The sequence below is a fragment of the Maylandia zebra genome, linkage group LG3, assembly GCF_041146795.1.
Source record: "Maylandia zebra isolate NMK-2024a linkage group LG3, Mzebra_GT3a, whole genome shotgun sequence".
NCBI classification, from domain to species: domain Eukaryota; kingdom Metazoa; phylum Chordata; class Actinopteri; order Cichliformes; family Cichlidae; genus Maylandia; species Maylandia zebra.
The window spans coordinates 18,060,185-18,087,501 of record NC_135169.1 but is presented as its reverse complement, the minus strand read 5'-3'; the positions used below and the strand labels follow the sequence as shown (position 1 = coordinate 18,087,501).

The 27,317-nt window shown below is 39.8% G+C and overlaps 1 protein-coding gene across 1 annotated transcript; it reads right to left on the bottom strand.

Moving 5' to 3' along the window:
- Positions 1 to 7,167: 7,167 nt before the first annotated feature.
- LOC101473997 (lactose-binding lectin l-2-like) lies at positions 7,168 to 11,535 on the bottom strand. The gene is made up of 10 exons (XM_014411885.2): positions 11,453 to 11,535; positions 11,244 to 11,320; positions 11,041 to 11,067; positions 10,887 to 10,925; positions 8,952 to 8,978; positions 8,797 to 8,841; positions 8,559 to 8,665; positions 8,347 to 8,481; positions 8,150 to 8,258; positions 7,168 to 7,461 (listed from the first exon to the last, which is right to left on the bottom strand). Exons 2-10 carry the CDS (start codon positions 11,302 to 11,304, stop codon positions 7,385 to 7,387), a joined length of 627 nt encoding a protein of 208 aa, XP_014267371.2. The 5' UTR covers positions 11,305 to 11,320; positions 11,453 to 11,535; the 3' UTR covers positions 7,168 to 7,384.
- Positions 11,536 to 27,317: the final 15,782 nt, after the last annotated feature.

Here is a 27,317-nt window from a genome sequence, read left to right as displayed (position 1 = left end):
ACCATGTGAATTCATGGATTTTTTTTTTCACATTCTGTCTCTCACAGTTGAAGTGTACCTCTGGTGCAAATTACTGACCTCTGTCATCATTTTAAGTGGGGGAACTTGCACAATCGGTGGCTGACTAAATACTTTTTTGCCCCACTGTAGATGTGGCAATCCCAGTGGAAGAAGAGCCACAAGAAAATTAATAAAGAGAAAGTACAGAGAGCTGAAGTAATGACTGGAGCAGATCTTAAAGGTCAATCCCAAAGTAATCCCAGGGATAACAGGAACATTTGCTTCAGTTTAGCTAAGTTTTATTTATATACCATCGAATCTCAGCAAAAGGCATATCAGTGTGGTAGAACTTTATAATGTCACACTATGAAGCATTATTGAGTTATTAGTGATTCTGAAAGATTGACATTGAATAATTTTTTAAATGAAATTACTGAATTTATTTTTTAAAATTTGCAGATTCCAAGTGTTGTGATGTCTGCAATGTAACTCACATCAGCCATCTCTCTATGCTAAGGAAAATCAAGACATCTGGGCTGACATTGAAACATAAAATTCCCATGAAAACACAAACCAATGTATAATAGTGTTTGTGTTATGCTGTCTCCTACTTCTTTCATTTTCCAGTTACATTTTTCCTTTCTTGGTAGCACCCAATCTAAACATCACAATTACAAATCAACAAAAGCTACATTGTCTTTTAGGCATTGTGTCTTTAACAAGTGCAGACTGGTTGTTTTATTATAGCACTGATCTTACAAAACTGTTCTTTCTTCTGTTTTTCTTGTTTTGTTTTCTCTTTTCTTTTGGTCTTTTGTGCAATTGAAGCTTTCAGTCAAGTATCTGTCTGTGTTACATCTCATTGGGGAATTTTATATTTATCTGCAAGTGCTGGTTCTGTTATCAGTCTTAATTATATGTCCGTCTAGTCCAAACTCTGGACAATTAAAAAAATGTTGTCATAGGCATGACAGTTTGATCACCTTTTAAAATACTTTGTGGATTCTATAACCAGTATTCCTAACTTTTTGGCTGTCTCTGTACAGTTGAATTAAGGTGAAACATTAAAAAGTTAAAAATAACTCACAGAAGCTTTATGCATACCTTTTTTGTATCATGTTGACCACGGCCCCATCATGTGGTCAGATACTGCAACTACAATGGACAAGGCAAAGTAACAAAGTAAATCCAGTTATAAATGATATGTCCTAATACTTGAATAGAAAATTGGGATGACCTCTGTATTACTATAAAAAATTAGGGACTCTTTAGGTCACCAAGACTTCTTCAGTGTATTCAAGTGCAATACACATTGACCTAAAAACGTGTGTCAACACCAAATGGGAACTGAAAAAATAAGCCATATCACAAGTACTCAAAACCTGAAGATCATGTAATAGCCAAGTCCAAATTTATAAACACACACACACACACACACACACACACACACACACACACACACACACACACACACACACACACACATATATCTAAATGCATTTCTGCATTTAGATATATGCATTTCTGGCTGATTACCTTTAACTCTTTAGTTAGAGTGAATCCTATTGAGTTTAAAACTAAATATGTACCTACTTTGACTACACAGTGGTGGATGAACATATATTGGTTGTTTGAGAAAAGAATAATAGCTGGATGCCTTTGAATGAAACTGGTCACATGTTCATGGGTCTACTCACACATTTCAATGTTTAACATTTTAATGATACAGACAAGACAGAAAGAAAAGTTCGTTTTTGGACAAAGGTTTTGCTAAAAGCAGAATTTCAATACATAAAATTACTTCATTTTGTCATAATTTCATCTATTGACTGATGTTCAAAGAGGAGGATCCACAGAGCATAACCGCTCAACAATTAAAAAAAAACAAAAAAAAAAACAAACTTTTTCTGTGGCAATGGGGAAATACATGGTATTAAAGTCCATCTATCCATCTTCTTTGACTTTTCCACATTAGACCGATTGCTGGACTGATTGATTGATGTATGGATGGATGTATGGATGGTCAAGGATCATATATTCGCCTTTAGCCACAAACTGTGTATGTATGGGTCTACCGATACACCATCAGAAATTAGCCTCCTCCACAAGGTGCCTGGGCTGGGGTGACGAGTCTAGCCTTGGCTGGAGGTTAGATGTTTCAGGCATTAGGAGATCGAGGCGCAGACTCACAACACACTGAAGATATTATTTCCCTTGACTGGCTTGGTGCCTTGGTGTCCTCATCAAATCACTGAAGAAGTTGACGGGGAGTGTGTGGAGAGGGTCCACACTTTCCGGTTCTTTGGTGTCCTCATCTCTGCTGACATCTCCTGGACAGGAAACATCTCAGCGGTCGTCAAGAAGGCCCAACAGCAGCTGCACTTCCTGAGAGTCCTCAGGAAGTACAAGCTGAACTCCAACCTGCTGCTGACCTTCTACCGCTCGTCCATTGAGAGCCTGCTAACCTACTGCATCACGGTATGGTACGGCAGCTGCACCAAAGCAGATAGAGTGGAATTTATACCAATTCCACGTGCAATAACTCAACTGTATATACATAACACAATTTATTACATATTACTTACGGCTTGTATATTGTACATTCTATATATATATATATATATATATATATATATATATATATATATATATATATATATATATGTTTTTCCCTATGTTAATACTGTCCATATGTACATAGCGCTGCAGAACTGTACCCCCCCCCAGCATGTTTACACTGAGTAGGAGATGCTCTGTATCTCACTGTACAACTGTATAGTGACAATAAAGGCATTCTATTCTATTCTATTCTATTCTATTCTATTCTATTCTATTCTATTCTAAGTTGGCTGGAGAGAGGTACATCTTGGCATCACTGTTTACACCACTGTCCCTACAACCTGGACTTGGATAAATGGCAACAATAGACTGAGAATGGACAGATGTCTTTTGCATCTTGATTACATACATACATACAAAAATACATACAAATGGGTTTACTAGCCATAATAACTGCACTTTATCTACATTCCTTTTAGTCCAGGAGTGTCAATTTTAGCTGGCAGTCATGGGTCACCTACAATAAAATGGCACGAGACTGGAATAAAATGCATCCATCAACTGGAGGACTTTATTAAAGAGAATACATGTTTACACATCAACACACAGTAACAAATCCAACCTATCTGCAAGCAATTGGCTTCCTTTTATAATCGTCCTGTCTCAGGTGAGCATCTGGAATAGCCCAAGTCTGGGGGTCAGCCTAAGAAATGAAAACATAAACCTCCACATGAGCAAACATCAACCACAATATAACATATGATCGACATATTCAGATTTGTAACAACTCCTATACATTACTCAATAACATTATAACTTCAACCACTTCTATATACATGAAAACACCTTAACCCCACTCCCCTAGCCTGGCACATTGGTTTGCTCCAGGAGCTCATAAGCAGGTGATTGAGCTGCTTGTATTCTTTTGTTCCAGAAAAGAAGCAACCAGGAAAGGTCAGTACTGTTACCTACTGATGGGTAGATGAGGCCTCGTGAAGCGTTTCAGCACATTCCCCAAACTGCATCGACACTGTGTCGACACAGTTTTGCTGTTTTGCTCCATACTGACACCTGCTGGACCTTAAATATCATTGCAGGCAACTTATTTGAGACTCACAACAGACACTGATTCAATGACCTAGTCATACTTATATACACTGTATACACTGTAAGGTATTGTACTTTCCATGGAATCATTTTATATCTTCTATATTACAAATATTGTAGACATGTTTAAAATATATTATGAATGACATTAAGTGAAAATTAAAATGAAAGTATTGTGAATGTAATATTACCCATTTGACTCAGAGTTTATTATAAATTTCTATTCAGAAAAATAGGTTTATCCAATGTTTTTGCATTCAGTCTATTGCATTTTTTGTTTTTGTTTTTACACCATTTCCCCAGCTTTGGAAAACTCACAGGAACAGATGAAGCTGGGGTACACAAAAGCTGTAAAGCCAGGTGGATAAGGTTCTGATAAGATGTCTTCCTATTCCCTCAGTACGTTACACTCTCTCTCCACAATACTAAGGGGTTGGCAGTCCTTTATAATAAAATTCAGGACTGCCTGGTCCAGAGCAGTCTTCCTAGATGAAAATAATAAAACACATATTAATTAAAAAAAAAAATGATGATAAAGATGTTCAGTGTTGTTATGGATTCAAATATTGGAGATGGATACAAGAGGAAAAACCACAATAACAACACTGGTCCGGCCGGGTTGAGTCAAACGATGATTTTAATGTACACGCGTGGGAGATGGACACCGTACGCAGACAGCATCAGATCTCAAAATGGTGGAGCATTGATCAAACTCTTATAGCCTCTAGTGGCCCCACCTAATCATAAAAGCCTAAACATTCACATTCTTTCTCTCACACGGCGCCTAAGCTACGACCTTGGCTCCCTGTTTATCTGCTCCTGCTGAGATGGGGCAGAAAACTCCAGCATGTTCTGTTCTCTTCTAATCAGACAAATAAGGCGATGACTTTCTGTGAACAGTATTTCTTATAACTCAGCAGTATAATGCATCATAAAACAATATCATTCATTCACAATAAATCAGCAGTCTAATGTAATGCAAATGTAATAGTTATCACCTTCTTCTAATTCAGGAGAATAATGCAAACTAAAACTACATAATAATTCACAACCTTTAATTAGGGGTCTAACATGGCATAAGGTAATATTATAATCCCACAGTGTCTATATAGGCCTACCAGTGTTCATTCTTGGTGTGTTTGTCTCCTCATTTTCATGTTTGGCTCTGTAATGCCTAAACACTGGGGAGGTGCTTTTGTTTGTGTAAGAAATGCAGAACAGATGTGACATTTAACCTGCATAAAATGAAATAAATAATTTACACTTCAAGTCACATTGCTGTTTTTTTCTATTCTGATAGATTACACTGAAACAAAGGCAGACAAACTATTACCTTATTTGCAGTTAAAAGATCAAAATGATCCCAGACAGCAGAAACATTAATTTTTCTTTCGGGCTCCATTTTGTTATGGAGAGATGTGTATTATTATTATTTTTTTATCTTTGCCAGAGTAATTTTGTCGTTTTTTTTGTTTGTTTTTTTTTTGGTGGCGACTCATTCTGTTGGCAGATATGGATGCGGTACCTTTTAAACACAGTTTGGCACGTTGGCAATTAGCGATACAGCAGCTGTATCGATCACGTGACTTTTTCTTAAAGCGACGCACGCACCGATACAGGCATCGCTAGGTGAGCTTGATACATGCGTCGATGCGTCAGTGTTGCTGGACCCATCACTACTGTTACCACTTCTCTTTTTACATATACGAATAATTTAGGTTATACACAAATGATTAAATGTGACCAGCTGTAACTCAAGTTCTTTTCCTTACACAGGTAGGGTGGCCGGTCCCCCTGTCTGTTCACCTTTCACAAGCAGTCACTTAAATACTAACTCAAAAAACCTAATAAAAAATGTGTTTTTCTTTATTATATAGTTTATAAATGCCAATCAGTCAAATTAATAAAAATACAAGTAAGGGTAATGGAACCCCTAGACGAAAGCTCGTTTTGCAGTATATTTCACAATATGAAAAGGTCATCATCCCGGAGTCTTCCTGCGCTGGCCTGCCTTGTCTGACTCTCTTTCTTACTCTTTTTCTCCCTGCTTTTGTATGTGTGTTTATGTTTTGGGGCGTGTTTTTTTTATTTAGCTCTTACAGCATCGGTTTCCCTCCAGGCTTCCCCACCCAGATGTTAAACCTTGCCAAAGATCTGCAATATTAACCAGTCTGGTCCTCATGGGGTCATCAGAGTGACTATTTTAGCCTGAACCACTCCCTTAGTCATTGTAAGATTGTTGCACTGGCTTGAGGTTTTGTGTTGTGGATTCTGTCCTGGTTATGTTTTACATCAGTTTGTTGTCTTTAGTGCTGGCTAGATGCTGAAGTACCATGACCAAAGCTTGACATCTGAACCACAAAAACCTTTTCAGATCGTTCTAGCCTTACTGATTACAGAATTTCTTGGAGGTTTAAATGTTAAAGTGCTAAAGTCACACATTATAGATTTAAATAAAAGTGAAAAAAAATGGTTTGAAGGTTACAAAACTCAGTTCACAACTAGACTTTCTGATTTACAAGTACAAAATATTTATGACCACAATTTGAGCCCATAGCTTTTCTACTAGTAGGGGCGACTATGCAGAAATATGCTGACAGTCTGAGGAATTTTTCGGACATTTTCTCACAAAGTCAAAGACATTTTTCAAATTGAAAAGGAAAAAAAAGAACTTGTGAATTCCATCAGAGCTCTGAGTGTAAGGATTGTTTCATATGGCAATTTATTGTGAAAGCTTATTTTTTTTAAATGCCCTGTATTTGTATAGTGGAAGTGTCTTGCCCAAGGACACAACGACTTACCTAGTAATTGCTTAGGCTGCTACGATACTTAAAGTTATTTACAGAAGAATTTGCATCTGTTTCCCAGGAAAACACTTCAAAATTAAATGAGATTAAGTGAATCCATAATATGGCTCACACCCCAGAAAGTACAGGGTACTTACAGTGCACTTGTTTCATTGTTTCCTGCAGAAACCTGACTTGTTGCCTGCAAATTGCCTGTAAGTACAGGGTACTTGTGCTTTATTTGAGCGTCAAGTTATAAAGTGTTACCCTGATATGTTCTCTGTCAACCATCGACTCTTTATAAATTTAAGGAACAAACTTAAAGATAAGACTGCAACCTAACCAAATATATTTTAAATGGATAATTCAGATAATTAAGAGCAATGAGTTTTCAGTGAGTTTACAATACTTTAGTCAGACTGCAGCCTATTCTGGTGTCTACCATTGACTTTCCTTATCTTAACCCAGACATGCTGCAGTTTGGAGGAACATCTCTGTAACCAGCAGGGTCGGTAGCCATGCCTCCACCCTGCTGGCTGTCAGAAGAACATGATTGACAGTTTCTATGTCACCATGAATAAAAATCTCATCCCATGGAAGGCACAGCTCCTTCGGGGCATTTGGACATGAATTAAAAAAAAAAAGAAGTATTCAATTGCTTATGGTAGGGTGATTAACACATCACAGAGGAAATTTCTTTCAATGCTAATAGTTTTAATTTAAGAATGAAATACAGTTCACTCTACAAAGTAAAGGTCTACAGAAAGCTTTCTTTTAATCGTACAGAAAATTCAGCTCCAGTTCATTGCACATGATGCCTGATTGCTTGCATCATAGCGATGGTGTGGAAATACAGAGAAAGAAACAGCACTGAGAAAGAAAAACACAGATCTTTGTGCTTTTTACTGATGCATTATAGAGTTGATTCACAATTACATAATAATGTTTCCACAGATAGACGGGAGCTCAGTTTCACAGTCCATGCTCTCTAAGCATCCACTCTTTTCCTCTGCAAGAAAACCAAAATAAAACACAAAAATCACACTCAGTCAGTGCTACTCAGACTAAAAAGGTTTCCAACATGGGGTGACAATGTTTAGCAAATAAGTGTAATTTTAGTTTGTTCAGTACTAACTGTGAAATTACAGTATTTGTAAATGGTAATGGTATTTACATTAAAGGGTATTTGTCAAGAAGACTGACACAAACAGTGATTAGCTGTTTTACTTCCTGATTCACAGCCATTTATGTTACTCAATTCAGTGTTCTGTGCCTATATATAAATGTCCCTGTCTTTTTAATCTGTTTCACCCACCATGTTTGTACACAATACTTACAGTTATTTTTTGTACCGCACAATTAACATCTTAGTGAGTGGACAACATTAATCCACATATTAATAACCCAGTACATAGAAGTTTTGAACATAACATGATAGCTTTGTGTAACTTCAGAACACTGTATTTTTTTTTTTTATTTCTAAAATCTCAATTATTTAATGATGCATCACTGGGAACACAAACTGTAAATATTCTAGGATAAAAAACAATGCTCAGTGCAATAATAAGAAAAGAAAAATATACTTTAATACATACTTTTAAAACACTTGATAGAGTAGTAATGAGTTTGAAGTGATAATCAAAATAAATGAATCCAAATAAGATTGTTTTGTTTTTTTAAACACTTGACAGACTTACCAGTAAAAGTTATTTGCAAACAGTGGTGCTCATCTTCGACTGTGTCTCCATTACAAAAGTCAGCAAAAGCAGACATTCCCAAATAATCACTCCAGGACCAAGAAGGATTCTGTTAAAGCAAAATAAAATATTATATAAATTCATATTCATAAAAAAAAACAATTGTTTCTCAAAATCTTAGACATCATGCTATTTACCCCTGGACTATTATGGCCTCCAACCCAAAATTCTCCATGATCATGTCCAGCACGCTTCAGCTCCGCTTGAATCTCATAAGCTTGAAAGTCATCATACACAGATGCAAGCTGTCCTCCATGAGAGTGACAGTTATTCTACGATGGAGATAAACAGCATGGAGTGACCAAGAAAATGTAAGATTTATTAATAGGAAAAAAGTCATCCTTGTTACCTGAGCATCGTCCCAGGTCATGTTTTCTGGAACAAAGATGAGGCACTGTTGACTGTGCATACTCCATCCATCTGGGCAAGATGGATGCCAGCCCCCAAATGAGTCATCTGCAAACAAATAACAAATAAAGAAGAAAGCATGAAACTGAGTCTGCAGTGCAGATTTTCCTTATGTTCAAATTTAATTTTAAAGAAGGAAAAAATAAAATAAATTCATATACTCCAATAAGTATACCCACCTTCTGTAGATGGGGGTGCTGGTGGTGTTACCCAAAAGTCTGCATCTACAAGAGTTAAAATGTTTTTTAGTCGCAATTAATTTTTTAGGGTAATAAATGTATTTATTAGTGGATCAAAAAAAATATTCTCATTAAAAGACAACTTTTAGATTCACCTGGCACAATTGTTTCCTCTGGAAGAGCTGCAAAGACAGTTTGAACCACAGATATTTTTTAGTGTATCATTGCTGTGGTGTCATTGATTACCTTCTACGTTCTACAACATTAAAAAGAAATACAAAATACAGGTAAATTACAGAAGTGAAGAGATACTAGCAAAATGTAAACTAAGAAATAAAAATGTTACCTAGCATGTCCTTATATACAGTATAATCACTGTATGATTACATAAGCTTATGATGTGTATTATATGACCTTATTGTACAATATTTTTTTAAACAACTAAATAAAGAAGAAAGTATGAAACTGAGTGTACAGTTGTGGCCAAAAGTTTTGAGAATGACACAAATATTAGTTTTCAAAAAGTTTGCTGCTTCAGTGTTTTTAGATCTTTGTTTCAGTTGTTTCTGTGATGTATAGAAGTATAATTACAAGCACTTCATGAGTTTCAAATGTTTTTTATTGAGAATTACATCATGTTTATGCAAAGAGTCAGTATTTGCAGTGTTGGCCCTTCTTTTTGAAGACCTCTGCAGTTGTCAATTAACTTCTGTGCCAAATCCTGACTGATGGCAACCCATCCTGTCATAATCACTTCTTGGAGTTTGTCAGAATTAGTGGGTTTTTGTTTGTCCACCTTGAGGTTTGGCCACAGGTTCTCAATTGGACTGAGGTCTGGGGAATTTCCAGGCCATGGACCCAAAATTATTTGTTCCCTGAGCTACTTACGTATCACTTTGGCCTTATGGCACGGTGCTCCATCATGCTGGAAAAGGCATTGTTCTTCATCAAACTGTTCTTGGATGGTTGGAAGAAGTTGCTGTTGGAGGGTGTTTTGGTACTATTCTTTATTCATTCCTGTTTTTTGGCATAATTGTGAGTGAGCCCACTCCCTTGGATGAGAAGCAACCCCACACATGAATGGTCGCAGGATGCTTTACTGTTGGCATGACACAGGACTGATGGTAGCACTCACCTTTTCTTCTCTGGACAGGCCTTTTTCCAGATGTCCCAAACATCAGAGAAAATGACTTTGCCCCAGTCCTCAGCAGTCCACTCGCTGTACATTTGCAGACTATCAGTTTGTCCGTGGTGGGTTTTTTTGGGAGAGAAGTGGCTTCTTTGCTGCCCTTCTTGACACCAGTCCATCTTCCAAAAATCTTTGCCTCACTGTGCGTGCAGATGGACTCACACCTGCCTGCTACCATTCCTGAGCAAGCTCTGCACTGGTGGCACTCTGATACCGCAGCTGAATCATCTTTAGGAGACGATCCTGGTGTTTGCTGGACTTTCTTGAGCGCCCTGAATCCGTCTTCACAAGAATTGATCCGCTTTCCTTCAAGTTCTTGATGATGTGATAAATGGTTGATTTAGGTGCAGTCTTAGTAGCAAAAACATCCTTGCCTGTGAAGCCCTTTTTATGCAACGCAATGATGGCTACGTGTGTTTCCTTGCAGGTCACCATGTTTAATAGGAAGAACAACGATTTCAAGCATCACCCTCCTTTTAATACATGCAGTCTGTTATTCTAACTCAGTCAGCATAACATAATGATCTCCAGCCTTGTGCTTGTCAACATTCTCACCTGAGTTGATGAGAACATTATTAAAATGATCTCAGCAGGTCCCTTTATGGCATGAAATGCTGAATGATGAAATGCAGTGGAAATTGAATTTTTGAGATTAAGTTCATTTTCATGGCAAATAAGGATTTTGCAATTCATCTGATCACTCTCCAAAACATTCTACTGTAGAGTATATGGATATAAAAACTGAAGCAGCAAACTTTGTGAAAACAAGTATTTCTGTCATTCTCAAAACTTTTGGCCACGACTGTACAGTATAGATTTTTCTTATGCTCAACTTCAATTTTAAAGAATGAAAAAAATAAAATAGAATAAAAGAAAATCACATACTCCAATAAGTACTCACCTTCTGTAGATGGTGGCGGTGTCCCCCAATTGTCTACATCTGCATGAGTTAAAATGTTCTTTGGTTCCAATTAATTTTGTAGTGCAATAACTTCCATTATTTATTAATGTATTGAAAAAATATATTCTCATTAAAAGACAACTTTTAGATTCACCTGGCATGATTGTTTCCTCTGGAAGAGCTGCAAAGACAGTTTGAAAGACGTTTTATTTGAAACACAATTCTTTTTTGTGAAAAATCTAAGATATTCCATTCTCTGGTCATGTGTTGCATGTATATTCTGTATCTGCAGAGTATATATGTATATTATAAAGTAGATAAAGTGAGAGGAAAAAAATACTTGTTTTAAATACTCACATAGACTGTGTGTGAAAGTCATCATGACACACACATGAAGAAACACAGTCAGCATCTTCATGGTGCAGAAATGAAATCTGATGATAACGTTTGAAAAACATATTAGGAAATGTTACTTTTGCAGTCAGCTCATAATGCTGTACTGATATTTAATAGATAACTACTAATTATTCATTAATAATGAAGAAATAAATCGACTGTAAAATTACCTTTTGTTTGTCCTTATCAGTGTCAGTTTGCCTGTGTTGAGCAACTGTATGCAGCTTCAAGTCAGAAAGAAATGACTAATTCAAACACGATCAAGAGCTTTTATTGGCCTGATAACACCCTCATCCTTGTCCAATGAATTATTTTTGTTCTGGAGGCAGCTCACCTGACCTGCCACCAGAACAAATAAGGTAAACTTTATAACGTTCATGTGTATTCAAGGCAGTGGATATATAAACTAAAGCAAATAATCATTGTAACGTGGTACTTTAACCTCCAAACACCCGAAATCTTTCATGGCATGCATTTTTAACTTCCAGTGTTGGGTGTAATGCGTTACTAAGTAACGCGTTACTGTAATTAAATTACTTTTCCACTGAAAAAGTAGAGTAACTAATTACTGTTCATTTTTAGGTATTTTAATTAGTTACTTACAATGCACTTGCGTTACATTGTAAAATAATTAAACTCGCTGAATATCATTATTTAGTTTCAATGATTTATCTTCTAAATGTAGAAGTAAACTCTGCCGCTTTAACATCGCTGTAGTGCAGCTGTACGTCATTTCGCGCCAGTTTGCTGCATAGTCGTATTCTAAAGCGGAAGATGTCGGACTCGGCTGAAGCGAGTGTCTGTGTTTTGAAATGGACATATTCCCGTCTCTTCACTTTTCTGAAACAAGCAGACACGAACATTACAGTAATATGTAAGCTATGTCCTGGGGACAAAAAACTATCGTCTGCTGTTAATAGCACGAGTAATCTACTGAAGCGCCTGACACGACAGCATAGACGAACACTTCTGAGTGATCCTTGTTCATCATCCGTGGATAACACCGCGGCAACTCCTGCTAAGCAGGCAAAACGTGATTTTTACTTCAGCAGCACAGAAAGCGTCTGAAGGTGATCTTAAAAAAATAATTGCAGGCTACATTGTGGAAGAGATGCTACCGCTGCGTACTGTAGAGTCTACGTCTTTAAAAATATTATTTATTATTTAAAGAGTTTAATTTCTATTGTTTGCCCACTCAAGGTTTATAGGGATTTTAAGAAGTATTTAGTTAAATTACTTTTTTAGTAATTAACCCTCTGAGTTCGCCGGACGCACCGGCGCGTCAAAATCACATGACCAATTTAAGACGACACAACATGCAGCATGTCAGAGTCTCCATTTCAACTTGGGTTGAAAGTGCGGACTTCAAACTAAATACCAGTTTTTGAATTGTGTTGATGGGCCACGTAAAACCAGAGTTATAAAATAAAAAATACACGCAATGTTTTTTTTCTGAACAAAACAGTGGTGTTTACAGCGGGAAGAACGGTAAAAACTGCGTTTTCTACAGACAGCGCTAGCAAACACTCTCCGCTTGCGAGTGAAAAAAGCAAAAACACCCCTTCCCTATTGGTGTGAGTTTACCATGTAAGCCAATCAAAGAAATGATAAGGCAACATGTGACATTTGGTTGTTTAGGGAGAAGGGGAAGTTTTTAGGAGTGACACTCGCAACGGAAAGCGGGCGAGCGAAAGACAGAGAGAGAGAGTGAGTTTTCATATGTGAGACATTAGTGACGTTTAGCATGTTTGGAGGCTGTAGCTAGTGTGTTGTGTAGTTATTGTCTTGTATTGTGTGTCAGTTATACTGCTGAATTTCATATTTGCTCTAAAAAAGCCATCAAAGGCAGATTCCAGTGTAAACGCTGTTCTGTCAGACCTGCAGGTTTTAGGCCTGTGGTGTTCTCCTCTGTCTTATACTGAGCACAAACTACATTTTTGGACTGGCACAAATAATTTGTGTGCCTTCTTATTTGATGCAGCACACCTGATTGTTCTGTAAATAGATTTAAATGGTTATATAAAAAACGCCTGAGGCCTTGGCTGCATTTTTAGGTAAATAGTACCATATAACTTTGTTGTTTGCAAAACTTGTGCATAATTTTTAGAAATGTACAATTTCTATTTGTATTTCAAGTTATGAAAATGATTCGTTAAATATGTTTGTGGGTTATACAGTAAAAAATATAACTTTTTTCTACTCGGATTTTGAATTTTTTGTCTTAATTTAGATCAACTGTGCTAATATAGTATACCAAAATGAAAGAATAACTCAAATTTCAGATATTTGAGGTTGTGCTGAAAATAATGATACCAAACAAGGCAAGAAAAACACATTTTAAAGGTGAAACATAGAGGTCAAATCAAAAGTAGTCAAAAACGGCCAATTATACCCTGGACCCAGGAGGGTTGAGTTACTTTTCTGACACAGTAATTAGATAAGTATTTTAAATACAATATTGACTAAGTAATTAGTAATTAATTACTTTTTTAAAGTAACTTACCCAACACTGTTAATTTATCTTTGATATTTGAGCATATTGGGACCCAGTGAATGTAAAAACAAAGAATTACCAGATTTCTTTCTTTTTTTACCTGATTTTTGTTCCTAAGAAAAAATGACAGCCACATATGAGGATATTTGTTTAAAATTTCAATAGAACAGTAGCAGTATAATGTCCTCGTAAGCAGTGTTGGTCAAGTTACTTTAAAAAAGTAATCAGTAACTAATTACTGATTACTTCCCCCAAAAAGTAATCTTGTTACTTTACTGATCACTTATTTTCAAAAGTAATTAATTACTTAGTTACTTAGTTACTTTTTAAAAACACGATTTATAACCTGAATAGGTAATAAAGCGAAAGATCTTTCAGCCCAATTCTACTTTTTCTGCATAATCTCTTTTTAACTTGTTTTATTAGTTTTAATCTTTTAACTTTATGCATCAAGCAAAAATGTAATTATATGCAACATTCTCTGACTGGAAGAAATTTGTTTAAAATTTAAACCTATTTTCTGCACATTCCAGCACATAAAATAAAATATTTTTTGTGTTTACACTCACTCTTTCAAATAGATGCAAGTAAAACACAGCAGAAAATAAATAAAATCAAAGACTCAGCTGTCCCGTTGCTCTATTTTCACCTGTAAAGCAGGAGTGGGGAAGGCGGAGGTTTGCGCTGGTGCAGGTGTGCCACAGCGATCAGTGGAAGAATCCACGAGTTTCTCTGTGAACTTCCCATTACGTCGTAGTGCACTTGGTGCTTGCTCTGAAGTTTAGGGGGTTTTTTTTCGTTATAAAAAGAAGTTTTCTTCCCACGCACAACGGACACTAATGTTTTTGTCACTTTTTATGAAATCAAACTCAAAATAAGGTCAGTACTTCCATTGTTGATCTGCACACAGCTGTTGTCACGAACGTCGCACTCGCTTACGTCATTGTCATGAGACATTCTCGCAAAAAACTCACGGTTTTAGTAACGCAGTAACTCAGCGTTCCTACGGGAAAGTAACAGTAATCTAATTACCTTTTTTGCAATAGTAATCCCTTACTTTACTTGTTACTTGAAAAAAGTAAAAAGTAATCGGATTACAGTAACGCGCATCTCTGCTTGTAAGTGGATATCAGACCCTTGTAGAGCAAAATTGATTATTTTGGTCTAAATAACACAGAATGTGATGTCCACATAGGTGGACGCCAGGTCCTAGAGAGTTAATACTCCTCTGTTTTATTATGGAGGAGGAGCTAACCCAACTGCAAGCAGAAAATCGGCAGATGCTACAAGAGCGAGAACCTGATCAACCTGGGACCAGCACTGCTTCCACCAATCTGTCTACTCATAGGTATTCCTCTGCTTCAGTTCCAATAACAGAGAGTGATCTACCTGCCTCATGAAAGGAAGTGCTCATTGTTCAGAGGTAAGACTGTATAAGTATCGTTGAGTGGGTTGAAGAAGTTTAGGCTTAAGGGCATGACCAGTCGAACAAGCCCTTTTCATTTATCATCATCTAGGAGACACTTAAGAGATTAAGTATTGACTTTAAAAGGAAAAAGAAAATCCAGAAAAGATTCCGACTATTTTACAGGAATTGTATGGGTGTACTAAGTCATATGTATCTTTCTTTTCAAGACAAAAACGGGAAGTAGAACCATTGCAGGAATTTTCACATGCTCTTATCTTTCTAATGGATGGAGCTGTAAAACAGTCCCCTCATACTCTGCTGAAAAAAAAGCCTGTTTATCACAGAATTGATTTCTGTGATAAACAGGAAGCCAATGAAGAGAGGACAGGATAGTTGAGATATGTTCATGCCTGTGTGTACCAGGCCAGCAACATTGAACAAGCTGAAGACATGAGATGGATGCTTGGCTGTCTGCAGTATAAGGTGCATTGCAATATTCAAGCCAAGTTGAGATAAAGGCGTGTATTATTTCCTTCAAATCATGCCTTGACAAAACTGGTTTAATCTTTGCTATTTGCCTAAACTGGAAAAGGATTTTCTTCAACACAGAACTGATTTGTTTATTCAGTTTAAAATCCAAGTCCATAATGACTCCCAGATTTGTGACATGCTGTTTGACCTAAGCCAACCATAATTAATAACTGGGTTGCATGAGATATTATTAGGCCAAAGTATAATTACCTCTGTTTTGCTTTCATTCAAGCTCAAAAGGTTCAGAGCCATCTAAGCCATGACATCTTCAAAACAGTTTAAAAGGAATTGGATGGAGCCTGGACTATTAGGTGCTAAAGGCAAGTAAATATGGCATAGATCTGTGTAGCAGTGACAGGATATTTTGTGTTTTCTAAGAATAGAGTCCAAAGGGAACAAGTACAATGAAAAAAGAAGAGGACCAAAGATTGAGCCCTCAGGCACCCCACAAGAACACTGGGCGGACGTTGACAAACATCTTTCAACATAAACACTAAACATTCTGTCACTCAGATAGTAATGAAGCTAATCAGGTGCTGCACCTTTAATGCCAACCCAGTGTTCCAAATGGGAGATGAGAATAATGTGGTCACAGTATCAAATGCTGCAGTAAGATCTAAAAGCACAAGAATCACAGAGCTTCCAGGATCATTTGCTAGAAGGATGTCATTAAAAACCTTTAAAAATGCTGTTTCCGTGGAATGTAGATGCAACCAGACTGAAAAACCTCATTAATACCATTAGTATTCAAAATCGCATTCAGTTGGATAAAAACTATTTTTTCCAATAGCTTTGAAAGGAATGGGAGTTTTGAGATTGAGATTGTTGATTGAGATTTGAGAAAATTGAGCAACCTGGGGCCCGTTCTTCGTACCTCGCTAAGTAAGTTAGCTGGATTAGATTGTTGACGATTTCGCGTGATCTTGGATCGTTCGGTTCCCCGAAGCTCATCCGGGACTTGCTGTCATAGCAACAGAGCCGTAAGCGTAAACCTGCTCGGGACCAGGTTTACTTTATGTAAACAGGATTAGATCGCGGCCACGCAGGTATGTCCGCTTCATTTATACGAAAGCAACAGCGATATTCCACCACTGTTTCACCATAAATAAATAACATCAATGTAACTAAAGATAATGCAGCACTTGATCCTTGTATTGATGTCACACAGATACATACAGGTCATTTCCTAAAAAAGGGAAATGTACTATTAACATTCTATTACATGTACATGTACATTACTTCTTGAGCTCTCAGCGAAGGCGGTCGCACTTTCTCCTCTCCTCCTCACCCTTATCTTCCCTGCTTCGCCTCTATGTCCTTGTCTTGTCTTGTGTGAATTTACTTTCCCTGGAACAGTCTCTCACTGTCGTTCTCTAAACCTAAAAGAGAATTATGGATTTGATCAACTGGTCTCTGAGTGCTATTGACACCCTTTTCTCAACGAGAAGTCGGGGCTCGGGAGAGCCTGAGTGCCCTGGAGGGACTTTCCCTGCCGGTTACACGATGGACGGGTGGCAGAACTGGAGGACCGTGTGCCTGGCGGGACTGTCGATCGAGGACGCTGAAGATATCTACCTATTCGGAACCATGATAACAGGGTTCATGCTGATCGGCGTTGGCTTAGCCCTGGTTTATCAGAGAAATAAGAAAGCGGAACCGGCTGTTCAAACCCCCACAAGGCTGCCCGCTGGATTCGAAGCGACGGGACGAGGTGCGACCTCTCACAACGAACGTAATATGGTCAACACCTTGGAGACGCTTACAGCTGCTGTGAAGGCTCAAAACAACACCATTGAGCGTATGAGGGGAAACATCAGAGAGAGGCCTGCTCAAAATGAGACCCTTGAGCGACAGTTGGAAAACATCGCGGAACGGATCACTGCAGTTGTGAGGTCTCAGAATCAAAAGACTGACAACACCACGGAACAGAAGTTTGATACCATCATGGGGAGGCTCGCAGTTCTTCAACGGGAGATCGAGAGACCAGCCTCGGAGTGCTAGAATTCGAGCTGCTCACAAAGGAGAAATCAACAATATTCAACATTTGGACACCACGGCCCCAGCTGCAGGCCCAAGACTGGAGCCCACCAAAACAACTCCCTGATAACGACTGTGTGATGACTATTCTTCCCGCCCCATGAAGGACACCTGGATTGGCTGGAGGACTGTTTACTTAGCCTGATAGGCCGAAGGACACTGTCTCAGCTAAACTATGGACACGCACACACACACACTTACACTGATAAGCACTCACTCATCCCCCTCCCTTTCCAACGCCTTCGATGCTTGTGCCCTACCGGGGATGATAGCAGTCAACTGGACCAGCACAGATGCTGCAGGACCGGATGCGCTGTCTACGCCGGCTCTCTCTTACCCTTTACCCGCCCCTGTTGCTTGTCTCGTGTTTCTATGGTGTATTGATAGTCATGTGCTTTTGTGCTGAGGTGTTTTTTCTTTTATCAAACTGTTCTCCCACTAGGAGCTCAGTCTGAGTGGAGTTTTTTTTTCTCCTCCTCTTACCTCATGTAGTGTATTTTCGTTGTTTTTTTCCTATCAGCCTACCTTCTGACATGTCTGCCCAATGTGATGTTTGTGTAAAGTTGGTCAGAAGGTTCCTTTGTGAGTGCGCATGCGCCATTAGCGTGCTGCCTGCTGTAACCCCTAATTTCCCTCGGGATGAATAAAGTATTCTGATTCTGATTCTGATGTGATTATTACAGATGTAATTTATATTTCAGAGTAGTAATTGTAAATTACTTCGTGTAATCAAGATGAGAGACCACGGCTATAAAAGCGAAGGTGGATTTGGGAAGTCTGTCGCAGCCATGTCCTGTCCGTTTACGCGAGCAACCCATTGCGGAAGGTGCAAGATTGATAAGGAGAGTCCTCAGAATTCAGCGTATATTGCGGGATAGACAGGATCCTTTAGCTCAGCGCGACAGTGTGCTCATTGAGAGATATCGATATTCCCGTGAGGGTATTATTTACTTAACCAACTTGTTGACGAGGGGGTGCAGGACCACCACCTGTCTTTTTTGCTCTGCCCTCTTCTTGGTTGCTGTTATGAACAAACTAACAGAGTATTACAGGGTCCCTTGCCAAGAGACGAAAAGCAATATAAGAGATAAATATTACCATTCTGTAGAATACTCCTGTATTTCACTTTTACTTGTTCCCATGTTCTTGTGGGTCCTGTTGTGGCTCTAATGTGAAAGGGGATATAATATAACATATTATAATATAATATAATGCCATATAATATTGGACAATATAGTGTCATATGATAGATCTACACTACCGCCTACTGGTGTTGGCCAGAGGGGCCGATGGCGCGATATGGCAGCCTGGCTTCTGTCAGTCTGTCCCAGGGCAGCTGTGGCTGCTTCCACCAGTGTGTGAATGTGGGAGTGAATGAATAGTGGTATCGTAAAGCGCTTTGGGTGCCTTGGAAAGCGCTATATAAACCCAATCCATTATTATTATTATTATTAAATTACCTACGAGTTTGATTTGTCAGCAACTTTCTGCCAGCCCTCTCTCCTTGCTTTTGCAGCCTTTGCAGTGTTCCCTTGCGTTTTAATTAAACTCTGAAACTCCTGAAATCCCTCACTCATGAGTTCTTGCTCTGCTGCCAGAAAATACCGAGCCGAGCGTGCTCCTTCGACATTTTCACCGACCAATCAGCGGGTTGCCGATCAATGTTTCTACTATCGATGCGTAGCCCCTTTTACGACACCCAGTGATGTCACATTACTGCGTCCAGCTATACTAATCGTCAACGGTAGGTGTGTTCGGGGAACCGGATTAGCGAGCTCACGGTTAGCGCGATGATTTGGTCTTGGATGTGTCATTTGATCTTGGATATAGTAAGCGACGTACGAAGAACGGGCCCCAGAGCGGTCATTGAAAGTTTGTTTGTTTTGTTTTGTAATAAACATATTTAAAACCATCAGTACCACACTGGAAATAATACTGCTATCTATAATAACGTCTGCGGGAGAGCCAGAGAGTTCAATTTGCAAAATGAAGACTGCATTCTGTCTCTGCTTGGGTTTTTTGAGTGGAAAATAATGCCTTTTGGGTTGTGTTATGCCCCAAGTACATTCCAGAGGATAATGTAGTGTTTGGAGGCCAACACTGTCAGTATTCACTGCCAAACACATCATTTGCTAAGAGCTTCCTGACCTGCAGTCTATTTAGACCAAGTGGTTCAGTACCAAAGCCAGGAAAAGACCTCTCCCACCCTGACAATGGGCTCTTCTCACTGTTGAAGTCAGGGAAGCAATTCCACCCCTTGAGCCCAACACAGAGAAAATGAGGAGGAGCTTTTCCTCCCAGGCTATTAAGGCCCTGAACCAGGTGTAGGACTGGACTCTCCACATATCTCTAATCACCATTGCGCATGCACTTAATAACAACAACAATGATGTACTTCTGATGTGGTCTGTCTCACATCACTGTACATGTATTTAATAACAAAATAATGTATCTCAATGACACACCTCATAACTGTTTTTGACTGTTCACTGTGAATCTAAAAACACTGCTGATTTGCACACCTTGTTAATTTAGATTTTTTAACATTCATTTTATACTTGATTTTTAAAAGATAAAATGGTCTCGCACACTTAACACTTAAAAAATAACACGAAACTGACTGAAACATTTAAGATGTACTATTCCCCAATCACATATTTTGTATGTAAAATCTAAAAAACAAACAAACAAACAAAACAAAAAACACACACACACATGAAATTTGGGCAAAAGCCATCATGGTGCACACATGCAGAGGGACAGTAAGCATCTTCATCATGGAACCTTAACATTTAACCTTGATAATAACCTAAAGCGGGGTAACATTTGAGTGAGTTTACAAACCAATACTGAGAGCATTCATTTCATTGAAAAGAAAGTAAACCTTTGCAAAATGACCTTCAGATCTTCCATCTTGGTCTCAATCTGCAGATACAGTCTGTCTGTGTGGGGACCTAAAGACAGCTGGGCTTAAGAATCTGAATACTTTATTAATCCCTAAGGAAATTTTGTGCATTACAGTTTCTCCAAGACAGTATCAGACTAAAATATTTAAACGATACAATACAATTCTGAATATGCCTGTTCACAGGGGTGAAAACGAGAAAAGAGCTCATATGCACTCATAACACACAAAACAGAAAAGGTAATATGAATTTAACTTGAAAAATGACCCAGCGATTTTACTGGCACATCAACGCCCTCATCCTGTTTCAATGAACTGCTGGAAGATCACCTGATTTTTCTCCAACACAAACAAAGTACAGTTTATAAAGTTCATGTTTATTCAAGGCTTTGCCAGTAAAGAAATGCAATCCATTTATGTTTGAATATGGGAGAGGATCTAACATCAGCCCTGCCATGAACAAAGAAACTTTATTGTTTAATCCTGAGGTGTCTAAGACATCATTGGTGATGCCCCTAATCCTGACCTCTAAGAAAATGCAAAATCTATTTTCAGTTGTTCCCCAGAATCAGCTTGCATGGGGAGCTGTCATTCTAAATGATTATTTAAAAGTGTTTACATAAAAAAAAAAAACATAGAGTTAGGGTTTTAGACTAGGTTGAAGTCTTCATGACATCAGAGCAAAAACTAAAGTAGTTCAGAAAAGACGGATTAGCTATAACTTTCCAACATCATGACTGTGTGACTACCTAACAGAAAATGACAATTACTTCACACGTCCACATCTATATCTTTACAACTGCTCAGCCACAGTAATTAGCTACATACATCCCTGAACATGGACAAATGTCAGCAGGCATTTTTTTTAAGTAAGGGAGAATTTAAATTAAAAAGAGATGAAAAGAAAAAAACTTAAAGTTAGTTAAAAAAATGTACACACCAGTTATGTTTTTTGTGTTTATCATGTCTTTAATTGCTGAATCAATGTTATCCCACTAGATTTCACGTTCTACCTTTAGATGGAGCATAACACTCAGGAGGAACGCAAAGCCCTTTGAGAATGAGGGTTTCTACAAAAAACGTTTTTTCATGGGCTTCCCGGTGTCACCTATTGTAGTCCGTCTTTACATACAGGAAGTGGGAAGTCAGGCTGATTTGAAAGTCCACTATTATGTCCACTATGAACGACTACCCTTGAACAGAGCAGGTGGTTTATGACACCAACTGTCTGCCATCTATAATCCAGTTTTGAGATCCCTTCCCAAACACTTTAATGCCCACTCACATCTTGTATAAGATGATCTCAATAAGTCGAGTCTTCAAGAAGTCCAGTCACTTTTCTTTCCAAACTCCTTAATTACGATGACCTGAATGACTGAAAACTACACAGTCACAGTAATCGAGACCACTATGGTTACATTTTAAAATGCTCAAAAAGGAGGTGCCGCAGAGTACAACCACAGGACAATTAAACTTCTGATTAGCTAACCCACATTGCACCCTTGACATGTCACAAGACGGTGACAGGATTTGCCTGTTGTTAGCATTAGAGATTATCTGTACTCAAATCTAATGATTATTCAGCTTGAACATCACCTATTTGCTCTTGTTATTTATTTTACTGACTTTCTGAGAACTTGTTTAACCATCAAGAAGAGTATATATCAAAATAGAAAACCATTTGCAATGAGCTGTTTCATGCTGAATTCGAAATACTTTCAAGCAAATATTTCTGTGAAATGAAAATTTGAATAGTTTGTCCTTACAAAAGCTCCTTTTTTCTTCAATTTCATTTTATACTATGCAGAGTACATCCATGTCTGAGACATAAATTATTTGCTGTTTTAAAGGAGTGGTGTTGCTGCCACCATCGTTGACATCGTTGGCAGGCAAAGGACAAAGGTGGACAATAGAAAGAGAAAGAGGACTTTAAGTGCAGCAAAGGAAATGTTTACATATCAGCTAACTGTAGGACCATAGTAGACCAAGCAAATAAGTGGATGAGTCTTAGCTATATACTTTATGAAAAAGGAAAGTTTTAAGCCTAATCTTAAAATTAGAGAAGGCCTTTGTCTCTAAAATCAAAAGTGAAAGTTTGTCCCATATAACAGGGGCCTGAAAGCTGAAGGCTCTGCTTCACAATCTACTTTTAAATACTCTAGATATCACAAGTATACCACAAGGTCTATTAGAATGATATGGTATTATGAGATCTTTAAGATAAGATGGGGCCTGATTATTCAAGACCTTCTATGTGATTAGAAGGATTTTAAACTAGATTTTGAACTTAAAATTAAATTTAACAGTCAAAAAAGAGAAGCCAATATAGGATATAAGATTCTCTCTCTTTCTAGTCCCTATCAGCACTCTTGGATAAACCAAATATATTTAAGTTAATGCCTTTTTAGGAAAGACTGATAATACAAATTAGTCAAGATGAAATTAAAACAAGTTGTTCTGTCCTCACTAAGCGTTGTCCTCGTGAATGTAGACTCAGCTATACAGACAGCTAAACACTCTCCTAATCAAAATCCAGGGAACAGGCCAATGTGTTGAGTTGGATGATTTAATAAGGAAAAAGTGTGAAACTGTTGACAAAACCAGAAATAAACCAATAAAAATGTTGCATCAATATACAGTATAACAAACACATATTCAAAAATATGAGCACAATATTTATCTGCTTAGTGAGTGCCCGAATAAAACATCAAATGAAATCACACTCATGATCAAAACGTTAAAGAAACCACATGACATATGAGCTAGCTTAACCTTACTAGTGTCATGGTCCTGGGTCATTTTGACCCAGTGTTCTTAGTTTTTCTGTAGTTTTGTATTTTTTTTTTTTATGTCCATTGGATTGTTTGGTTTGGTATTTGGATTCCCCCTGTGTCCATGTTTTTATTGTGGTGTTTGCTCTGGTACCGTGTTCCCATCCTATGTGTTCTGTGTTCTCCTCATCCCCTCGTATTCATCCTTCTTCTCTGCCTCTCTCTCTGCCTCTCTCTCTCCGTGCTCATCTCTGTGTACTGTGTTGTGTTTAAGGTCCACATCTTGGTGTCAGTATCGTCAGTTTCGTGTCCTCCCTGCTCGGCCATGAGTAATTGTCTTCAGCTGTGTTCCCCGTGTGTTCCCACTTCCCTCGTTACCTTCTGTGTATTTATGTCAGAGTGTCCCTTTGTTCTGTGTTGCGTCGTCCCTCTAGGTTGTGTGCATTTTCCGTGTCTTCCCAGCGCCTCAGCTTTTAGTTGCTCCCAGTATAGTTTTGTATGACTTCTTATGTTCCTGTTAATAAAGACCGGCCTTTGAGTTCATCCCCGTGTGTCTAGAGCCGTGCATTTGGGTCCTCTCTTTCCTTCACACAGCCGCCGCATGACAGAACGACGCAACCACGTAATGGACCCAGCAGGCTCCGCCCGTGAGGGAGATATTCTCCGTGTACAGAGTCTGGTGCAACGAATAACCCACGCCTCGGACTCACGGACAATTTCCGTCGGACTTAACGCCATAAAGGCAATAATCGAGGGAAACCCTTTCCTTCAGCAGCTCACCTGCTATGAAGGCTTTATCGACGAATTGAGCCGAGCTAAGGAGGCATTACAAGCCCGTGAGCTGGCAGACAGTGTCCGTTCCCGGGATTCCACGCCACAGCGACTGCAGACGGAGATCTCCGCCCATCAGCCGCCGCAGCAGCAGCAAACTAAGCTCGCCGCGACGGTACCGCAGCAGCAGACGGGGCTCTCGGTGTCGCAACAGCAGCTGCTAAAACGAGAGGGTTTTTTGGCGCCGCTGCCGCAGAGCCCTTCTCCATCCCCTCTCAGCTCTGACCGTCGCTCTCCCGCTGCTCTCCTAGCAGCGATGTGGTCGGATGATGAAGAGGAGACCGTCACCCCCGCATCATCACCGGTTTCCCCCGTCACCTCCGTTCCCTCATTAAGGAGGAGACGCCGTCGCCGGTCCTCTCCTCAGTCGGATTCCGGGACTACTGGGCAGCCGGCTGGGGTGAGTGACAAATACACTTTCTCTGTTCACTCTGAGGCTAGTTCTCACTACTCTGAATGCAGGAATGCAAACTCTGTGACTCTTGCCATAGACGCTAAAGGCTCACGGTCTGTAAACGTTGAATCTGAACCCGAACTTCTTATGAACCATTGTACTGCCCGGAGGGTCAACTCAGAGACAGTTTCTCCTACGTTTGGACTCATATTCGAGAAAGATCATCCTCCGCTAGTGTTTCCTAGGTCTAAAAACTCGAAGTCAGCATTTCCTGAGTTAGAGACACCTGTTTCTGTGCCCTTTACCTGTGTGTCTGCTGAGGATGATTGTTTTGCAGTTAAGCTCACCCCTGGGGCTTTACTACCTGCCCCCTTAGATGGTAAAACAGTAAAATCCAAGACTGTAAATGTTCCTGTGAGAGCTCGACTCCAGCTCGTTGCTTCTGAGCCATCACCCCCGGGGATTGTCCATTCTGACGTATGTACTGATTCAAATGTTCTTGAGTCAGGGGGCTCTACACCCACCACTGTTTACCCTAGGTTTACTGCTTCCGGCGATCCGGTGGTAAAAGACTTTGTTTCATCTGCCTCTCCGGTGCACAGACCTATGTTTACATCGGCTATTAACCCCTCCTCTGTCAGTATAAGTACGGTTAGCTCCGAAGAAAGAAGCTCTAAGACTGTTGGTGCATCAGCTGATCACATTTCTCTAGAGTCTGTACACACTGACGGTGATGCATTAGTGCCTGTAAGCTACAGCTTTAGTACACTTAACGCTACGAAGTCAGAGCGCTGTTCCTCATCCGCTCACTCAGGGCAGGGAATCGATCTCTTGCAGACTGTTCTTTCTAGGCCCGCCTCCCAGGCCCCTTGTGTTCTAGGGATAGCTGCGGCCCAGCACTCACCTGCACCTGTCTCAATTCCCCAGGTGAGGGGGGCTGGCGCCCAGCTGGTCCCTGTTCCGGTTTCCGGGTCAACTGAGGCTCTGCTGGTCCCTGCACCCGTATCGGCTCCTCGGGTGGGGACAGCAGCCGCCCAGTCCCTGCCGCTTACTGTTGGCTAGCCCTCCACGTGTCCTCCTTGAGGTGACACACCATGGTCCGAACACATCCAATCCAACAAAGGTGAACGGAGGATCTGTACTCAAGCGATCAGCAGGCAGGTCTGCCATTATCTGCTCCTCCTCTCTCCCACGCAATCTTCGACATGTCACACAGTTGTAGACCAAACTGCTGACAGACCGTCTTCCTCCAACAATCCAGAAACCAGCACTCCTCAAAGTGCCTTCCGTCAAGTGTCGTCCTTGATGGCAGACTTGTTCATGGCAGTGTCTGATAAGCAAGGAGGTAACATGATGTTTACCAGGCATGATAACTGGCTGACCCTCTTCTGCTGTGAGCTGTGACTTTTTCAGTCGTCCTCCGACGCGGAGAAGACCTTCAGAATCAATGAAAGGACAAAGCTTGCTGAGAGAGCACTGTTTAGGGACCTGACCTCCCTTTTGTAAGCAGTGTATTTCTTCTGAATAGACCTGCCTTTGGACAGCAAGAAGAATTCTGATCCTTGCATGATGCAGCTGGTCTGGACTGAAAAGCAGCTTGCAGTTGTGCCAACCGTGGCAAGGACCTTCTTTTGCTGCCCTTGTAAAGGAGTAAGCAATGTGGCAGAGCCTGGCAATAGCTCTGGTGAGTGACCTCCAACTTGAAAATCGCTCAAAGCGTTTACTGCCCAGCTGAAATGACAAATTTGTGGCACAAGTCACTACTTCTGGACGTAGTTCCACATCTGTTGCGGGTTCAACTAGGCTGAAAGCTTCCTGTTTTAAGTGACAATGTTGCTTGTCTACAAGAAAGGCTGGTCCAGACAACCAGGAGGAAGCTGCAAGCTGGTTAGCTGGAATCGCTCTAGTTGCCTGGTCAGCTGGGTTGACATCAGAAGGAACATAGTTCCATTGGCTTTTGTTGGTTGAACGTCTGATCCTTTGTACCCTGTTATGAACATCGACGTAGAACCGTCTAGAGTCATTAAATATATACCCAAGCACTACTTTACTGTCTGAGAAAAGCTTGATGTCGTCTACCTGAATGTCCAATTCTGCAGACATAACCTCTGCCAGTTCCACTGCAAGAACGGCTGCACAGAGCTCAAGCCTTGGGATGGTGATGTCAGGCTTAGGTGCCAACTTTGTTTTCCCAAACAGGAATCCAACTTCGCTATGTCCTGCAGCATCTGTGACTCTCAGATAAGCAACAGCAGCAATAGCTTTGGTAGATGCATCACAAAAGATACAGATCTCCTTGCTCTGAGCTGTGGAGAGTGGGACCATTGTGTAGGCCCTTGGGATCTTCAACTCTCTTAGGTCTTGAAGAGATGTGCACCACCTCTGCCACTGTTCAAGCTTTTCTCGGGGCAGTGGTGCATCCCAGTCACAAGTCTCAGTAGTGAGTTCTCTCAAAATGAGGCGGCCCTGAACACTGAAGGGAGCAGCGAACCCCAACGGGTCAAATAAGCTGTTGATAGTAGACAACACACCCCGACGTGTAAAGGGTTTTTCTGCGCAGTCCACATGGAAAGTTAGAGTATCTGTAGCAAGATCCCAACCAAGACCCAGGCTGCGCTGCATGGGAGGGGAGTCCTGACCCACGTCCAGGTCTTGCAGGTTGCT

Coding starts and splice junctions, on each gene's coding strand:
- LOC101473997 (XM_014411885.2), bottom strand. CDS start 11,304: ATGAAGATGCTGACTGTGTTTCTTCATGTGTGTGTCATGATGACTTTC. Junction 10,926..11,040: donor AGAGGAAACAATCATGCCAG/GTGAATCTAAAA, acceptor TAACTCATGCAG/ATGTAGACAATTGGGGGACA. Junction 8,979..10,886: donor ACCGCCACCATCTACAGAAG/GTGAGTACTTAT, acceptor CTGTCTTTGCAG/CTCTTCCAGAGGAAACAATT.